The sequence below is a fragment of the Vanellus vanellus genome (genome assembly GCF_965231255.1).
Source record: "Vanellus vanellus genome assembly, chromosome: 1".
Lineage (NCBI taxonomy): Eukaryota > Metazoa > Chordata > Aves > Charadriiformes > Charadriidae > Vanellus > Vanellus vanellus.
Window position 1 is genome coordinate 150,560,626 of NC_138905.1, and position 18,101 is coordinate 150,578,726.

Here is an 18,101-nt window from a genome sequence, read left to right on the forward strand (position 1 = left end):
GATGCGGTGAAGCTGACACAGCCCTCCTAGAGCAGATGCTGGTATAGAAAGGCATCTATCACCGTTGTCGTGAGTGGGAGACCTGAAGGGAGGACAACACCCTCGTAATGTAATTGCCCTGTGATGAAATGGGCATCTCTTTTGCAACCTGTGTGCGTATGTGCTCAAAGTTGACACCTCTGGAATATTCCTCATCTTTTGCTCCTGTGGATGCATCTGCTCTGTGCATTAGAGCAGAGAGCGATTTGCTGAGCAACAGATGATTTTTGCTGTCCAATTTTAGAGCAGAAGAGGTGGACAGCTGAAAAGGAGACATGTTCGCACATGCGGTTTTCCCATAGCATGAGAGGTACCTTTGGGAAGCAGCTCCCTCTCTATAGGCAACGGTGCTTGGCCCTACCAGTTGGGAAGGGAATAGCCCTTCCTCAGCCTCTGAGGCAGTAGTTTTGCAGCTGTACACTCCCTTCTGTACAGACAGGACGGTGAGAAGTGCAGGAGAGGTGGTCGTATGCTGCCATGGCTCTTGATGTTGTGGCCCAAGCACGGTGCATGTGAACCACGAGGGCTCGGCTGTCTCAGTATTAATCATCGTATTTCTCCTCAGCATGGTCCTCCCACGTGGACCATACACAGGGTTTTATTTCCAAATCGCCTTACAGAAATAATCACTGCATTATTTTTCCCCTCTTATTTTATTTTACTCTTTTCCCACCCACAGTGGATTTCGGTGTGAGTGCTCAGCTGGACAGGACAGTTGGCAGAAGAAACACATTTATTGGAACTCCGTACTGGATGGCTCCAGAAGTTATTGCCTGTGATGAAAATCCAGATGCTACATATGATTACAGAGTAAGAGAGTCCTGTTCACAGAAAAAACCCACCCCGATGTACAAACCCCCTACACTTGCAGTATGAACGATGGCAGTTTTTGAGACTTCTTATGCTTTGTAGGAGTAATATTATTTTGTGTAGGTATATTCTTATTACAGGAGTACAAGGAGTGGGTCACCGTCAAGTTGTGACCTTTAGAAATTGCCGTTACTTGTATTATCATAGCTTCGAGACATAAGGAGTAGGACTTCAGCGTGCTGTAGGTACTCAGAGAAGGCAAAAAGACTTTAACTGGAAACACTCATGCTCTCAATTTGTATAACGATTGGACTTTAAATTGTGTTAGACTATGTCCCAGTTATTGTAGTAACCCAGAACAATGCATTTTAGGTGTTGCCTTAAATAGAAGCACCGTCTGGAGAGCCAGTAAAGTACAGAACGAGCTCTTTAAACTGTGCCTATTCCTCATTTCAAGATACATATACATGTTGATAAAAATTTATCCATCACAACATTTCTCAACAAAGATCCTTTTTTACATAGTATGCTGCAAACCAAAGATATAATTGCTGCAAAACTATAGTTGGCTTGATGATATTTGCACTAATGTGAAGAATATTATGTATATGTATTTAAAGTTAAATTTCTCTAGTGAAAGTATCCTGTAGTCTTAAAAGTTCTTCTCAGGTTGCTTTAATGAAAGCATAAGGAAAGAAAAAATGTGAAAATATGCTTTTTAAAAATTGTCATGTAGACCAATGCAGTTGTTCCAACTTTTAACCAAGAAAGGCAACAAAGATATCAGAAAGACTGTGATTAAAGCCTTACAATGAATTTTAGAGCTGATTATCAATTATATCCATTTGCTGAGATTGACAGTGGTGTTAGCTATCGGTATGTGTATGTCTAAATCTGTTTAAAAAACCCCAGATTATTTGAATTGGTGTTTTTGTACCTTTTGACTAAGTAAGATTGATCAGATTTATCCCATTTCTCTTAATCAGGTTTTACATCTTTGTAATCGCTTTTTACATACCTTTCATTGTGCCAAAGATAATGCTTTATATCTTTGCAGATAGACGGAGTTATTAGGAAGGAAGGTTGGCTATTAAATGATCTAATAAAGGAGAGAATACTCTCTGCAATATCTGTTAATGCAGTAGTGATGTGAAAAATAACTCCTTCTGCCTCTGAAAACACTTGCTTATTGTGCCTGGTGGAGCCTGTAGGGCTCTCTCCTCCAAAAAATTAATGATTGAAAGATTTTGTAAGATCATGAGGCTGTGCAGTTTAGCTTAAATGGCTGGATTGGACCAAGAGAAGAAAACGTGATCATTAGAAATGCCTCTCTGCTTGTGGTACAAGAAGAGCTTATTTGCTCGGTAGTTTTGACTAATTTTTTAAAAAAGTCATTATTGTGACCAGAAACGAAGACTGCTTTGCTGAAGAACAGCTCTCTTTCAGCAGCCTCTTCCAGTCTTTTGCCCCTTAAGCCATGGCAGCCTCTGGAGTTGGTTCCTTGCCAGGACTGGTCCACCTCTTGCCTGTGTGTGACCCTCCTGACTCTCGCCCAGGCTCTCCCTCGTCGGGGGCACTGTGGCCGGAGGTGGTACCTCAAAAGGCTCCTGCTGAAGGACTCTTGTTCTGTGACGTTTCAAGCAAAGCTGAAGTGGTAGGGAAGGAACGCTTGCTTTGGCTCCAAGCGATGTGTCCCACAGAGGTTTCTTGCAAGTTTAGCAGTGATGGCTGTTCCCCTAGATAAAATTATTATTTGATTATTGGGAATAGAAAATAGTTCAGGACTGGGTGTATTCCACTAGTCTCTTTTGTTTGCTTATTTTATGGTTTAGACACTGAAAAAGACCTGCCAGGTTTGGGGTTTTTTCACCCCTCAGTCTTCATATCCCCATCTTTTGTTTGGGGGAACGGGTACAGTGTTTTCTGTGACTCTACTAAAGGGAAATGCTTCGTCCTTTGTAAACAAGGATTGAAAATTCTGTTGTTTCATAGACTTAGCTTTGGGGCCAATGTATTTTTCATTGTCCTAATGTGAATATATTTTTATCTGTTACTAGAGAGGGTTGTTTGCTTATTCTGTATGAATATGTGCGTGCATTTGTGTATACGTATGTATTATATGACAAGTAGGATTTTATGATACTGTTACCAAAAAAAAGTAGCTTGTATTTTTTAAATAGCCTTGGTATTTGGTTTCAGTCTCACCTACAGGGCCTCTGTAAATAGTACTGTCTTACTGTCTGAATGGGTAAATCCACCTACTAACATATGGTCTCTCTCTTTTTATGCAGAGTGACCTTTGGTCATGCGGCATTACAGCCATAGAGATGGCAGAAGGAGCTCCCCGTAAGTGATACGTGTGCTTCTCCAGTGGGCTGATTAAGACTGAAATGTATACTTGGGAGATGCTGGTTGTAATCCAAGCCTAGTTTTGAGGTTTCTGAAAGTATCCTCGTGTTATTTCTGTTCTCTATGATTTTGTCTGGCCTATAAATATAAAATCCCATAAATAGCAATGCTTTTGATAAAGATAGGATTGTGTTTAAGGACTACAGTGCAGGCTGCAGTAATTTAATTTCTATAGCAGGAATATTTGGAAGCTAATTGAGTGTCAGACTTCCTTCCTATGGGTAGTATATTGTGTTGTGGAGTTGTGTCCCAATTTGTGTATCCCTGGCCTGGGATGCTGAAACCTCAGCTGGGGAGAGGGGCAGTGGGGCCTCGAGAAAACTGACCTTAATGAAAAAAGCATCTGTAGCAATTGTTTCTGTGTTGGCTTTCTGTCCGTCTGGGTAATGCTAACATCGCTTCTCGTGTTTCTACTCGTCGTGTTTCTACTCGTCGATGGGTGGTGTTGATCTTCCTTAGCAATGAGATGACTTAAACTGTAAATCCATCTTCAGCGCAAAGTATTGAACTTAATGCTCCCCAAATGAGAATACTTACCATTTGATATCGGTATTTTTGAGAGGGAAACCTGTAAACCAAAAATGCACGACTTTTTATAGCTTATTTTCCCCTCACGTAGTTATTCTTTCTGCAGACAGCAGATATGTGCGAGGGGGACTGAAGAACTTAAAAAGAAAAGAAATTAGGCACAATGTTTTGGCTTTTAATGTTAATTTTTATGAAAGTCCTTATTGAACTAGCAAAGATGCTTACCCTCACCCCCAACTGGAGCTCTGAATTTAAAAAATAACAGTCTAAGGTACCTAAGAGTGAGTTAATTAATTTTTTTTTTTTACACATAAACAACCACCACACCACAGCCCAGCTTGAAACCTCTGTTTTTGAAATAATCGTGTTGAAATAAAGTGTTGATATTTTCCTAGCTAAAATATGGTCATTTCATTATAGCCGCTGCCTGATTTTGTTGTTGTTGTTGTTAATGTAAAATTTATAAATCAAATCACAAGGCTCTTGTTTTGATTCATGTTTTGTGAGGTCTGATGTTTTTTTGGGTTTTTTTTTGTTTTTTTTTGTTTTTTTTCTCTTTCTTTCTAATTGCACATTTGCATGCATGCCCATGTGAGAGCTACTCCCAGGACACCTCAGCCAGCGCTATATTAACAGCATTTGAGCTACCACTTGACCTCCTTTTTGCTGTACCTTTTTGTTCGGTGCATTGGGTTGCCCGGATGGCTTTCAATTAAAAGCTGTGTCTGTGGGTTTTGTAAGCCTGGATTTGGACAATAATATTTTTTCATTTCCAAACTGAAGCAGAGCTTGGCCCCTCTTTATGTAAAAGCACGAGGGGCTTTTGAGAAATAAGCAAAGGTCTGATGTAAATGTTGAACAGCTCTTGCCTTGGTCTGTCCTCTGGCACGTGGGCTCTGCCTTCAGCAGCGGCTGAAGAGTCCGTCTCTAAGCTTGGTGGTCTGATGGGATCCACAGGCATCCAAGGGGCTTCTCTGCCAAGGTTGTGGCCCCCTATTTCTGAATCCAGAATCCTCTTCACATCAGTCTGTTTCTCCTGAATTTCTGCTGTTTGGAAAGCGTTACTTCTTCCTGCAGTGATCATTCAGGCTGAGACTGGTGGTCCAAGAGGTCAAGCATAGGAAGATGGTAAAAACAGAGAATTTGCTTCTAGTGACTTTTCTTGGGCAGCTTCCCTCCCTGCTCCCTTGTTTCCCTGAGTTGGCTCTGCCGTGGTGCTTTCCTATGGAACAGGAGGAAAGGCTGTCCAGCAGAGATCCCGGACTCCCACTAATGTGTACTGAAACCAATGGGCCTTTTTTTGACAAGAGTCACGGGTTTGCATTTCAGTTCTGCAAGGAATCCTTTTTTTGATACAGACCCTCCCATGCTTCAAAACTGTCAGGCCTTGGAGTAAAGAAAATCTCCAAGTCTGGAGAGTAAAACTAAGGCATCCTCCGTAATGGGAGAGAACGGCAGGTGGAGGGAAGCTTGTATGAAACAATGACTGTGTTCTTCCCTTCTGCCATCATCATCTCCTGACATTTTATTGAGCAGAACGTACGTTAGATGATTTGGGGCTGGAGGAGGGCCATGCACAGATGTTCCCATCATGGTTGATTCTGAAGGTTAATCCGTGCCTCGATCTCTTTCTCTTTTTGGGGTCACCCTTGGCATATTGAGCTGTGGAATTGTTGTCATTTTGGGCTAATTCCATTTAGCTGTGTTGCTGTCTGCATCTGCTGCACGTGCGGTCGGGATGGTGGGAATGGTTGTAGAAGCTGAAGCCGTGGTATTGCCAGAGAGCAACTAAGCCGACATCTGTATGTTTCTGTTCGGTTTTGTTTTCTTTCCTTCAGCGCTTTGTGACATGCATCCCATGAGGGCACTCTTTCTGATACCCAGGAACCCTCCCCCACGGTTAAAATCCAAGAAATGGTATGTATTAGTTATATCTTGTCTGTAGTCCTTTCTGTAGCACGTTGTTTTCTGGTGTCTCATTGCATGCTGTTTTGGTATTGCTTCCACAGAACTGTAAGGCAATTTAAGCTAGCAAAAATCACTCAGTGGTTATCTTCTGTGCCACTGAATCAAAGCATGAAATAGCAAGCGTGCGTTGTTTATTTAGTTCTGTTTGTCCCAGAGAAATTTTATCTCGAATTGTGTGAAAATAAAAGCCAAGCTTTCTTTCTAGACAGAGCAGCATCGGTATTAAGGTGACAAATGGATCCGTATTTTAAAAAATAAACTCCCGCAGCACTTTTAATATGCAGTATGTTTTCTCAGATGTATCATAACACAGAAACAGAACAGTACTATAGTGTTCTAGTTGGTAAGTTGAAAGGAGCTATTAAAACTAATGAAGGCTTTTACTATAATTATTGTAAACGATTGGAATTGGGTATGCACTTCTTGCCAGCTGAGAAGAATCCATTAGTATCGGAGGATTTCCTCCCAGTTACTGGTTACAACTGGCACATATGAAACAAAAATACTCCCTAGAAAGAGGTTTCGTATAGATTGAATGGGATCACAGGATGCTGTGATCCTGTCAAAATAATGAAGTGATTTGACTGCCTATTCAGTATCAACAAAATATCAACTTGGCTTGCTTGCTGGGCTTGGTCTTTGCCTGGATTGACTTACTTATGCACTTGGACTGTCAAGGCATCCCTCTCCCTCTCTCATACTTGCTTTCTGCGTAAGTTCAAGGAATAGAGATGCATATACAGTATTTGCATAAGCCTTTCATGAACCTTTTTATTTAGAATAATAACACTTAAGGTGTGAGGAATAAAAAAAAAACAGCAAAGTTACCTTGAATTCAGCCTCTTAGATTACAGTAGGAAAGTGCAGCGATGGATGGAAACCGTTGTTTTTACACTTAACTGTGTAGTAGAGGTGTTTGCTGCCCAAGCACCGGAGCAGGTTGAGAGCACCTATCAATCAAAAAACATCTCTGGCCAAAGCCAGCGCTGCTGTGACTCAACTGTTTTGATGTTGTGCTCAGTGGCAGGTTGTGAGAAAATAGGCCAAACGGTGAAAAATGCGGTTTTGAATATTTCCATTATTGGCATTTTGCAAGGCAGCTTGTTTGGTGACTTCCACCTGGAGAGGTCGTCTTTCAAGCGTTCAAATGAAGTGCAAATTTAGGAAGGTGGTGTTCCAGCTTTGCGAACTTCCATACCCTGTCATTTCATGCAGTGTGCAGGAGGAGCTCGGTTCGGTTCATGCCCTTGAATTGCGTCGGGGAGAATCTGACCCCAAGTGCCTGTGTTGAACAGACAACGCTGTTCAACTCCACCTATTGTTCTATGAGTTTGCGGGTTTTTTTGGTGTGGTCTTCAAGTAAAAAATAAAATAATCTTAAATTCTCGCAGACCGATCTCAGCGAGCCCAGGTGCATACAAAAGCAGCGCAGCGCTGCTCGTGTCAGGGGAATGTTGGCCGCAGTTCTTGCAGCTTTCGGTATGGCTGTTTTGAAGCAGACGTGCCCTTAGATAGCATGGGCAGGTGGAGACACACCAGAGCTGCCCTGCCTGTGCTCCAAGCAAGCTGGATGCTACCCAGCTCTGGTCCAGAAGTAGCAGAGCTGGGTTTGCATGATTTGCCTTCGTTAATAGATCCTGAATTTCAGGGCAATTATGCCTGTGAAAGAGGGCACATTACTGTGAGGGTGTGCCGGAGCACTTCAGGTGTGTTGGTATCGCCCTGTGTCCATCCAGCTCTGTGTCCATCCAGCCCAGTGCTCAGCTGGAGCCCACTCAGCTCTGTTGAGGAGGTACACTTGTAGACAGTGCTTGTACCATCATCTGGCACGTGATGCTCTTTGAGGACAGGAATTAGGCTTTGAGGAGGAACAGAAAAAATGTTCGAGCTAAGTTTTACCTGTGATCTTACTTTGTTTTGTTTTTTTTCCCTTCCTGCTTTCTCAGGTCAAAAAAGTTTTTCAGCTTTATAGAAGGTTGTCTAGTGAAGAATTATATGCAGCGACCTTCTACAGAGCAACTCTTGAAACATCCCTTTATACGTGACCAACCAAATGAAAGGCAAGTCCGAATTCAGCTTAAGGACCATATAGACAGGACCAGGAAGAAGAGAGGAGAGAAAGGTATGCAGCTTTTAAAATCAAGTATCGCATCTTGTTAAAAATACATGGTTTTGTCCCACTTTGCATTCTAAATCCCCACCCTTAGAAAAGGTCCAAACAACCCAAACCCTTGAAAGGTTCTTTTGTAATTCATATTTTGACTATCAGCAGGTTTTTAGGTTTTGTTCTGTCATCTACAGAGAAAGTGTCAATTAGGTGCCTTATTTTAAGTTAAATTTACTTGCTTCTGGGCCACTGCCTCATCCATACAAGCATTAAACGGTATTTAGGCGGATATTGGCATATATGCCTTTCCCTTTTTTTGGTCTGTGGTAGGTTTATTTCTGGAACGGTGCCATAAATCAGACTCACAGGAAATAGCCCATCACAAGAGCTGTGAAGCAAATGACTTGGGCAGCCTGTTCTCTTTATTCAGGTGGTGCCGAGGTTCTCCAGGTGTCTTGTCTTACATGAAAAATCTGGTGTCGTTCAGGGAATTTGCTGAAAGTCTGCTGCAAAGCACTGTGATGCTTTACAAGTGTGGGAAGGTGGGCTTCTGTATGTAAAAAGAGTTCTAGCATCTGCGATAGATCTTCTCGCTGAAGGGGTTAGGAACTGGTTCACAAAGTTGCTACTGCAACTCCCCAGTGTCCTAAAATTAAAGATAAGCACTATCTAAGCCTTTGTTTCTTTCCCGTTAGATGAGACGGAGTATGAATATAGTGGAAGTGAGGAAGAAGAGGAGGAAGTGCCTGAACAAGAAGGAGAGCCAAGGTAACAATTGCTTTTGGGAGGGCTCTGGGCAGTCCATGCCAAGTACGTCTGAAGGTCTGTGACTATAAATCAGGAGCAGGCTAAATTTCTGTCTCTTTATTAAGTGCATGCACAAGCCACACAAACCACCCAAAGGGTTTGAATACCTCTTCCGTGACTGCTAAAGGTTTTAAAGCTCCCCCTCCTATGGCTTAGAGCCAGCGAGCTCTGGATGGAGGGAGATTTATGGCAAATATAATTGGTCAGGGGTTCCACAATGTCAGAGTTGGTCCGTATTTTGCTTGGCCTCATTTCACGCCTTCCACTGAGAGCGTGTGTTTGACGTGCATCCAGTGTCTTCGCTCTGAAAGAAACGAGATTAAAATTTAACATCATGCTATATTTTATTAATGTTTCCCCTGCTTTGGAAAAGGTATTTAATGGCCCATCAGGCTTTATTGTACGGGAGGCTTTAACTTCCTCTTGTTGCAGTTCCATTGTCAATGTGCCTGGAGAATCGACCCTCCGACGTGATTTCCTGAGACTGCAGCAGGAAAACAAGGAACGGTCCGAGGCCCTTCGGAGGCAGCAGCTGCTGCAGGAGCAGCAGCTCCGCGAGCAGGAGGAGTACAAGAGGCAGCTGCTGGCAGAGAGGCAGAAGCGCATCGAGCAGCAGAAGGAGCAAAGGAGACGGCTAGAAGAGGTAGAGACAAGAGGCTGGAGCCAAGGGGTGGCAAAAAAGCCCCTCTTCCGCTTGGGTTTCCCATTCCCACACCCCTTTAAAAAGAGTTCCCTGTAGCCCCAGCACATCTCAGGAAAGAAAACAACATGTTCGAATCCACTGGCAAACGTAGAGCAAAGCACTTAAATCAATGTCTGACTACTTGAATACGAGCCGACCTCCAAAGCATTTGAATATCCAGCAGCTCCTATGGAGGCAACAGGAGCCAAAGTTGTTTGAAGGTATATGGGGGGAGGCTGTGTCTTGGTCTCTGTTCCAAAGACGAGGCAACATGTCTAGACTTTAGGTAGCTGTAGAGAAGGGGAGACATTAATTATTCCCAGATGGATTTTTTTGTTAAAGTGGGCAGTGCCTCAAGATTACTTTTTGAGGGCCATGACGTGCTTCAAATTTCCCTTCAAAGCTTTCTGAAACATGCATGTTTGGCATTCATTCATGGCAGGTAGAGCCTATTTTTTTCTTTATTACTCTCTCATGCATAGTAGCATGATGACTAAAAGCCACCTAGATTTATAAATACGTTTTATAAATCAGTGTTAAAATTATAATTCTGCAAAAATCTCAAATACGTAAATCATACCTTTGTGATATGGTAAGTATGCAATTTGCGTACACTACCTGAAGATAAAAGAAAATTAATGTATATGTACAATATTGTTCTGCCATACTTTTCACCTGCTAAGTTCTCGTGTGCGTTTATATATATGTAGATGGAATATGCAGTGTGAGCTTCAGAGGTGGGAGGATTTCAAAACAGTTCTTCAGGCCAGAGCTGGGTATGACACAGAGCTGAAGTGAAACCAATCCTCTGGCTCCTCAGGAAGTGCAGGGTCAAATTCCAGTTGTCCTTAAATGACCTCTTGCTTGAGTCGCTGTTTCAACTGTTCACTTAGCAGTGGTGGAAAAACTACACCCCGTCTGGTTTTCCAAACCCTGGTAATGTTTAACGAGGAGGCAACCAGGACCAAACGTTGATTTGCATCCCATGACGTGTTTACATAACAAATAATACAAAATTTCAAATGGCTTTCCAGGTCACATTATGCTCCTTATCCCTCTTTTTTGATGTGCAAGGGAGTTTAGTGCTGCTATAAGGAGGGATTGGTAGCAAAGACTCAGCCACACATGAAGCCAGGAGGAGGGACAAGGGGGAGGCATATAAACTCCATTTCTCTTCTGTTTCTTCCCCACCCTTCTGAGATCGCCAGGATAAACATCGTAGCTCTTCCAACTGTTTTTAGATTCTGGCTCTGTAGTGATTTTGCGGGGGGAGCAGATAATAAAAAGAGGCTAGGAAAAAAAGAGCGCGGGACAGTAGGAAAATAAAATATTTTTTTGATATTGTCAAAGGTGGGCGAAAGTTGAGATACCGCTTAGCCTCTAAAATGTTGCTTAGTATGGGAATCAATTAGTTCTTTTAAATGCCTCTTTAATCTCCCAGGTTCTGCAGGCAGTACTTTTTTGGCGAGAAAGGGGGATACAATTAAATTATCTGGGTCATTTAACTTAAATAATCAGTGCAACGCTTTAAATCTGGAATTTATTTTTAAAATAAAGGAGATGCTGCTACTTGTAGTGGAAACAAAGCAATGCACCTCTTTGCCTGCACAGGGTTGAACTTCTTGGGGATGTTGCAGAAATCACAATTTAATGAGCAATTAAAAAGAATAGGCAGTTACCTGAAAGTTATGTTTAATCAGTCCTGCTTTTTAAAATACAAAACAGAACTAACAGCTTCAGTAACCACAAGACGGCATGTAGTGTAAGTTGGTGTATTACTGAATAAGGTTGCACAGTAAACCATGTAAAGTTTGTAAGAGAAAAGGTTTTTACCTTTTATTCAGTCTATAACCTCAGCCTGGTTCCCTTAGAGACATAAATATGAATGATGAGCTATAAAGGTTTCCTTTTGCAGGTGATGGGGCAGGCATATTGTTCTTAAAGTGAATTAAAAAAAAGGCTCACATTGAGCTTTCAGAAAAATCCCCGTAGTTCATTGGATCTTGTGGTGGAAAAATGTATGATCCCAAGTGATTTTTAACAAAACAACAGCCAAAACAAGCTGTTTAAGATGGGGGAAGGGCAGTAGACACATATTTAGATAAACATCAGTGTTGTGACACAATTGAAGGCCAAAATATTGAAATGCTGTCACTTTGTCCTTAACTCACCCCCCCTGTTTTGAGGAAGTCAGTAAACAATGAAGATGTTGGTAACGTGAGTTAAGATTAGTCTCAGGCATTGAATCTCTGGGCTTCCATCACTTTGTTGACATTTTTACCAAAATGGATTGCACGCTTGGATATACCTGTTTAACATTCTTTGGGAAGAATTTTATGCATTAGATAATCTCCCTGGACAAGTTGCTTATATTTCCCCCCTGCTTCTTCCAACCCCCACCCCCCCAGCTTCCTAAATTAAAATTGAGGTCTTGTTCTTACAATGCTGGCACAGAGCCTAGACAGTTTTGACCAAGAGTGCAACAGGAACGGTGTTTAGGACATCTGCCAAAAACTGTAATTCTCAGCAGTATTAGAGAAAAGATTGCTTTTTAAAAGGCATATGGGTGACTTCTAAAACTCGTTGGAGGAACCTTATAATCTGTGTTTTACTTAGGAAGTGGAAATGATATGTGATCAAAGTGCAGAAAGTTACCTGAAACATTTTGGCAAGGGGATTGCTTGTCCTCCCCCCCCCCCCCCTTTAAAAATCATATAAAGATTAGTTGCATAAATATCAGCTATATGTCATGTAAGTGTTTAGATGGTTAAAACAAGAAATCTGAGCTGTTCCAGGCTGTTCTAACATGGGTTTGTGTTTCTGTTCAGCAGCATGGAGACACCAGTGTTCAGTGTGACGGGTATGCAAAGGCATTTGAATTTGTACTTTGCAAAACTGAGTCTGGTTTGGGAAATTGAGAATTAGCCATGGAGGAATCGTGTTCTGTGTGGACCTCCACAGTTCAGGATAACTTCATTAAATGATGTCTCTGTCCCTGGTTATGAGAACCTAAGATGGATGTTTTTGAAGTGGTAGGTTATAGCTCCATTGGCAAGAAGTACAGTCCAGTAGAAGCAGATTTGTGGAGCACAATAATTAAAGTGCTGAGGACCCAAAGACTTCACTCCATGTGTTTGAAGGCAGGAGGAGTTCCTTTGGAGTAGCTGAGGTCTAGACTGCGTGCCTGCTTGTGGTTGGAGTGCATCTGCCTTTTTAATTTCATCCAAAAGGAGTGGCTGGCACTCCAAGACATCTTCAAACTATGAACCAAAACCTGGCAAGTGGAGATGACTGGATGATTCACTTCAAAAGAGCACTCCTGATCTGAACCAAGATGCTAATGTAGGTGTACCTGCAGGCGATTTTTGCCAGGGCTTTGTCTCTTTTAAAGACGGGGAGATTATTCGTATCTGCTTAATTTGAATTGCTTGCAGTTTGGATTGGTACTGAATAAGAAGTTCTACTTCTGCTTTGTCTCTAGTGTGGGCTAAGTGAAAGTCTGTTTATTAATCTTTCCTATCCTCTTCCCAAGCTGATACCAGGCTACCGTATTCTTTGTGAAATAAATCATTAATATATGTGTTTATCGACCTTCATCTGAATATAAGACAGAGTAATAATATTTTATGAATATAAAATTAGAGGGTCTATATTTATCTTCAGCAATTCCCTGTATGAAGGAGGTCCTGAATTCCTTGGTATACACCAACTGCATGTGTAGTTGCATTGCCCCCTCCTGGTAAACCATGTTCTACTGCATGGTCTTCCAGTTTGGAGATGTCGGGTACCATTATGAGATCGTCATTAGTGCACCCTAAACCTAGATAAGGAGCCAGAGTACTGACACAGTGCTTTCTGTATCTTTTTTTTTATCGTTGGCTTAGTAAATGCTGGTTTTGTGAAATGCAGTAATTTGAGGCTCTATTGGCTCTGTCAAAATTCTGTTTTGGCATATCTGAAATTTCTTTAAAGAGTTCCTGCCCTTACCTTCTGGTTGACAGTTAGCTCCTTGAAAATAAGCTTTTCATCTCACGTATACAAGAAAGTTGGTAATATCGTGTCCAACTAAAGAAGATCTGGATATGCATCCGTAATTTCAGTGAATCCAGATCTATACCTGCTCTCTGTTGAGCAACACTGTTTTACATCAGGCCATTTTTGTAGTGCATGGTAAGAATTATAATATCTAACAATCACACTTATTGACTTCAGAAGCCCAAGTTTTATAAACAGAACTGACGCTGGTTTTACCTAATGGTTTTCCCTGTCCCTCTCCTCTCCTTTGGGCAAGCCTGAGGAACACGGTGACCAGGGCTTTAGTGCATCCTCATGGAAGAGTTGCTAGAGGCAGTCAGGAAGGCAACCTTGTTCCAACAAACAGATGGTAGGAAGTCAGCAAAAGGGCTGCTTCTGGAAGCCAGCTTGGGTCAACCATGGCTTGCCACCAACCAGCTTTGCCATCGCTTAGACAAGATGTAGACTAGAACCCAAGAGATGCTTATCACTGTAGGCTTCCTTTCCCTGGGCTTGTTAAAAGTAAATTCCATTTTGTTAGCGGCCAGTAGTTCAATGCTCAGGTTTCAAAGGCCACGTGCAGAGGAAGTGAAATTTTTCTCTTACGGCTAGGGCTCGGAATAAGTGGATCGTGCCTGATGTTTGTGCCTAGCAAGGGGCTGAGGCGGTGTCTGACGGACAGGCGGAAGCGATGCCGAGAAGCCCCATCTCTCTGTGTACTTTGGCTCGTAGACAATAGCACATTTGTGTTTTGGAGATTTGACTTAAACCCACAGTGGCAGAGACTCCTTCTTTTTCTTTTGCTGGGTAATAAATATCTACTGTCTGTGCTGAGCTAGCAAACTAGCTCAAGGTTTGCTTAAAAATCTCATCTTTTAACAGGTGATTTTGTTTATTTCATGATGCCAGGGGAAATCGGCTCTCTTACTCAGTTTGTAACTTATTTTTCTCATATTAAGTTCAGTTGTTTATAGTTACTGCTGAATACTTCTTCATTGATTCAAGAGGCTATGGATTTGTTTCATCCGAAAGACCTAAGCTCTGCCCATCTTCCTTATAGTGAGAATGATGCCACCCCAAGATCTGCAATATATCCATTTAACAATGTCAACACAATATTGTCAGACAGACGGGCTTCATATGTTTAAGAAGTGTTTGCGTTGATAAATGTGCATATTAACCAGACAGCAGCGTGCCGTCTCTTGCATCCTCGGGGCAACAGAATTATTGTACTTCACATCTTAGTTTTCTTAAACAAAGGGCCTGTCAGACTTGATTAGCCAAGAGGCACCTGAATATATTGACTTAAATATAGAAATTGTTTGACACAGATGCGTATATTCAGAAATAAAAGTGCCTACTTAATCCTTTTACAGTGCTTAAAAAATGAAGGAGGGGAAGCAGTGAAACCTATGAAACGCACCGCGTGCCATAGCTGCCTTCCAGCACTTTTGCTATTTTTATATCTACATTCATTGAAGAGAGCTTGCTTAAGCAAGAGAGAAAAGGCTGGTAGATGAGTTTGGTCAGGGGAGGAGATGCAAGAGTAAGGAAGCTGTGCTTCTGAGAAGATAAATAAAATGTAGGGGAGAAAAGAGCTTATGTCTTGTGGCACAGGAAGGTGGTAGTGACCCCAGGATGATGCTATGGGCCAGGAAGGAAGGTGTCGTAGTTATAGAGTGGGTATATTTGAACAGTGGTCTTCAGGAAAGTTGCATCTTTCCCAAAACTGCAGCTAGTTAAAGAGAATCGGAAAGCAGCCTGTTTTATTTAAGTGCTACTAATTCTTAAGCATCTTTTTTTCTCCCAGTGTTTCTTCTCCACCGTCACGTCAGTATCGATTCCAGAAGACGGAAAAAGCTTTCAATTACTTCATAGTCATGCAGGGTAATGAGCTGAGCAGAGAAAGCTCATCCTGTGTAGTAACACAGGGAGCGTAGAGTGGCCTTTGCTTGTTCAGTTGAGCGCAACTTTGAAACGCACACCAGTAACTGGATTTGTGAACCCAAATAAAAGCTTAGTCTGAATGTTCTTGCAAGACTACTTGGAGTGCCTTAAGACTGGCAAATCTGTGCCAGCTTTGCTTCAACAGAAATTGGTGATAGTATTAACTTTAACTTCAACGTGAAAAGGAATAATCAATGTAGGTTTTCATTTTGTTCTTGGGATTAAATTTGAGTATGCTTTTTTGGTTTAAATTTCTTCTATGATTCTCTAGCATATTGTAGAAATATGTAATGGAAGTGAATGTTGCAGAGATATTCCCAGTTGATGGTTGAACAGGAGACAGCTGGGTCTTTTGACACTTACGCAGTTGTGGGAGGCTGCCTGGGATTTCGAGGTAGGAGGAGTAACTGGATGCTTCTGTAGAAGTGCAGGAAGAGTTGGTCACGACTGTATGGGCATTTAAAATGTCTCCTCTGAAGTCATATGTGGTGCTCTGTAGACATAAATGAGTCATTTCATGCTTTCTAGACCCGTTTTCCAGGTTCTCTTCAGACTTGAGCAGACTTATCAGGACCAGTTTGCATTTGGGTCATGCGTGAAAGCTTATCTGTATAAGTGTAAAAGCTTAGCTCAGCTGTTTTTCCTCTTTTACATACAGGTGTTTTTGATGTTTTGGGAGGGGCTGAGGTGCTGTTGGTCAGCCTTCCTTCTCTCTTGGGCAAAGTTTTGGGCAGTGCTTGGTTGTTGGTCAAACACGGCCAAATTCTTAGCAGATCATGAACCGTAACAAGAGAGAGGCTGCTTACCGAAAGCTCACATAGTTGTCATTTGAGTTTTAGCTGATTCAGTGGGGCTTATAATTCCCTTGTGGCAACATTTAGATAAAGCGTTGAAGTCAAGAAAATTGTCGCTCTGATTAAGATTTGAGTTCAACAGTTGTTCAAAGATTGAGATTTCAATGTGAGCCTCTCTTGAAGAGCAGCAGTGAGCTTCCACACCGCGGTTGTCTGGAATATGGTACGTGATTTTGTGTGTGTGCGTGAAGAAACCAGAGAGAGTAAGCGAGGCTGCTTTTAGGGATATTTGTGTGCTGGGTATAAGTTAGTTTCCTGGTGGAACACTTGCATAAAATGTTTTGTCACTCAGTTGCAGAGCTTGCCAGTCCTGGTAAATCGCTCCCTTCACAGTAGAAAACAACCCCACCTCTTTCTTTGATAACAACAAAAGTAAAACTTTGTGGTTTCTTTTCCCTTTTTGTAGCAACAAAGAAGAGAACGGGAAGCTCGAAGGCAACAGGAGCGTGAGCAAAGGCGGAGAGAACAGGAAGAAAAGAGACGTCTGGAAGAAATGGAGAGGAGGCGTAAGGAAGAGGAAGAGAGAAGAAGAGCAGAGGAGGAAAAGAGGAGGGTAGAAAGGGAGCAGGTGAGTCCATGATACAGATATATACTCAATAGGTTTGCTTCTTCTAAATTCTAATTTAATTTTTTAAAAATTAGTAAGCCTAAAGCAGCTTAGAGGCAACCTAACGCTGACCCTTTCATCTTTGTTGTCTCTGACAGCAAACGCACTAACATGGATCATAGGGCTTTATGGAAAATTCTGGCAGCCTCAACATTCCCTCAAAAAAAGAAGCCTCATTGCAGTACTCATTCTAAATTCAGCTCGTGCCCCTGGGCTTGGCTAAAAACCATCAGAATTGGTGAAATCATCACTGGGGCTGAAAATCGTTTCTGGGCTTGTCTTGCTGGATCAGTGGTTCCTGCAGGACATGCCCCTGTTGAGAAGGCTTCCCAGAGAAGGGCTGCTCTGTTGCGTGACAGCTTCTGGCACCCAGAATTGGTCAGAGGCTCGTCACAAACTTTGAATATTCCGAATTTGAGATGGAATCTTTGAGCTGCAGAGGTTTTTCCTTCCTAAAACTTAAATATGCAATCTCTCTCTCTTAACTCTTGTCTGTTTAAAATCAGCTCTAATAGTGTATGCCAGTTCAGGCAGCAAGTATATCTTAAGTTGAGTCAGTGTGTCCTTAATACATTGAAAGCACAAGGTGAGAAACCTTTTAGACTGTGAAATTCGGCTGCTGTATTTATGCATGAAATCTGCATGTTTTAAAATCCTTTAAAAACTTTAATCGGGGTGATAATCAGGGTAATAATTACTGTGCACGTGCTGCAAAATACTGATCCCAAATAAAGGGCCAAAACTACTGTGCTAGAGGCTGATTGTAAATTTCCCATTAACTTCAGGAATGCTAGTTTTGGCCTGATATACCTTAATTTTTTCATATGTAAAATCACTGTATTTGAGATCATTGATGATTGTGTTACTGGGCAATTTTATTGTGTTTGTGTATATTTCAAAGATTTTTGAGTCAAAAGGAGAGAAGACTAACCAATGGGAAAAAATATATGGAAAATCTCCAATTACAGCACAGCAATTTACTTTTGGGCAGACACCGGGTATTCCCCCAGCTGCTTTTTAAACTGTTGAAATGCTAATTACGCACAGTGCCAATAATGACAAATGGTTAATTGATGTGGCCAAGCTGAACCACCCTGCATTTTACTTTTTGTTTTAGAAGAAAAGACATGCCCCCTCTTAGAATTTTTGTTACCCTGAACTATGGCTCAGCCAATGTGCGTAACAACAGTATAGTGTATCTCATCAGTCTGTCACAAGACTTTCTATAGCTCCCATCACTGTATCACTGATCCATTAATTTCTTTATGCATACACTGTAAATGTGTGCGTGTGCTTGTGTGTGTGCGCATGCACATGTTACATACTTCC

General features: G+C 41.8%; 1 protein-coding gene across 2 annotated transcripts in view; it reads left to right on the forward strand.

The window, feature by feature from the left end:
* Nucleotides 1–18,101, forward strand: part of MAP4K4 (mitogen-activated protein kinase kinase kinase kinase 4) — a 165,863-nt gene that overhangs the window by 111,903 nt on the left and 35,859 nt on the right. For both annotated transcript variants that reach the window (XM_082480565.1, XM_082480566.1), the window contains exons 7-13: nt 719–849; nt 3,141–3,195; nt 5,625–5,703; nt 7,701–7,876; nt 8,557–8,629; nt 9,101–9,311; nt 16,572–16,733. In XM_082480565.1, coding sequence (XP_082336691.1) covers nt 719–849; nt 3,141–3,195; nt 5,625–5,703; nt 7,701–7,876; nt 8,557–8,629; nt 9,101–9,311; nt 16,572–16,733 — 887 coding nt within the window. The remainder of the gene's footprint in view (nt 1–718; nt 850–3,140; nt 3,196–5,624; nt 5,704–7,700; nt 7,877–8,556; nt 8,630–9,100; nt 9,312–16,571; nt 16,734–18,101) is intronic.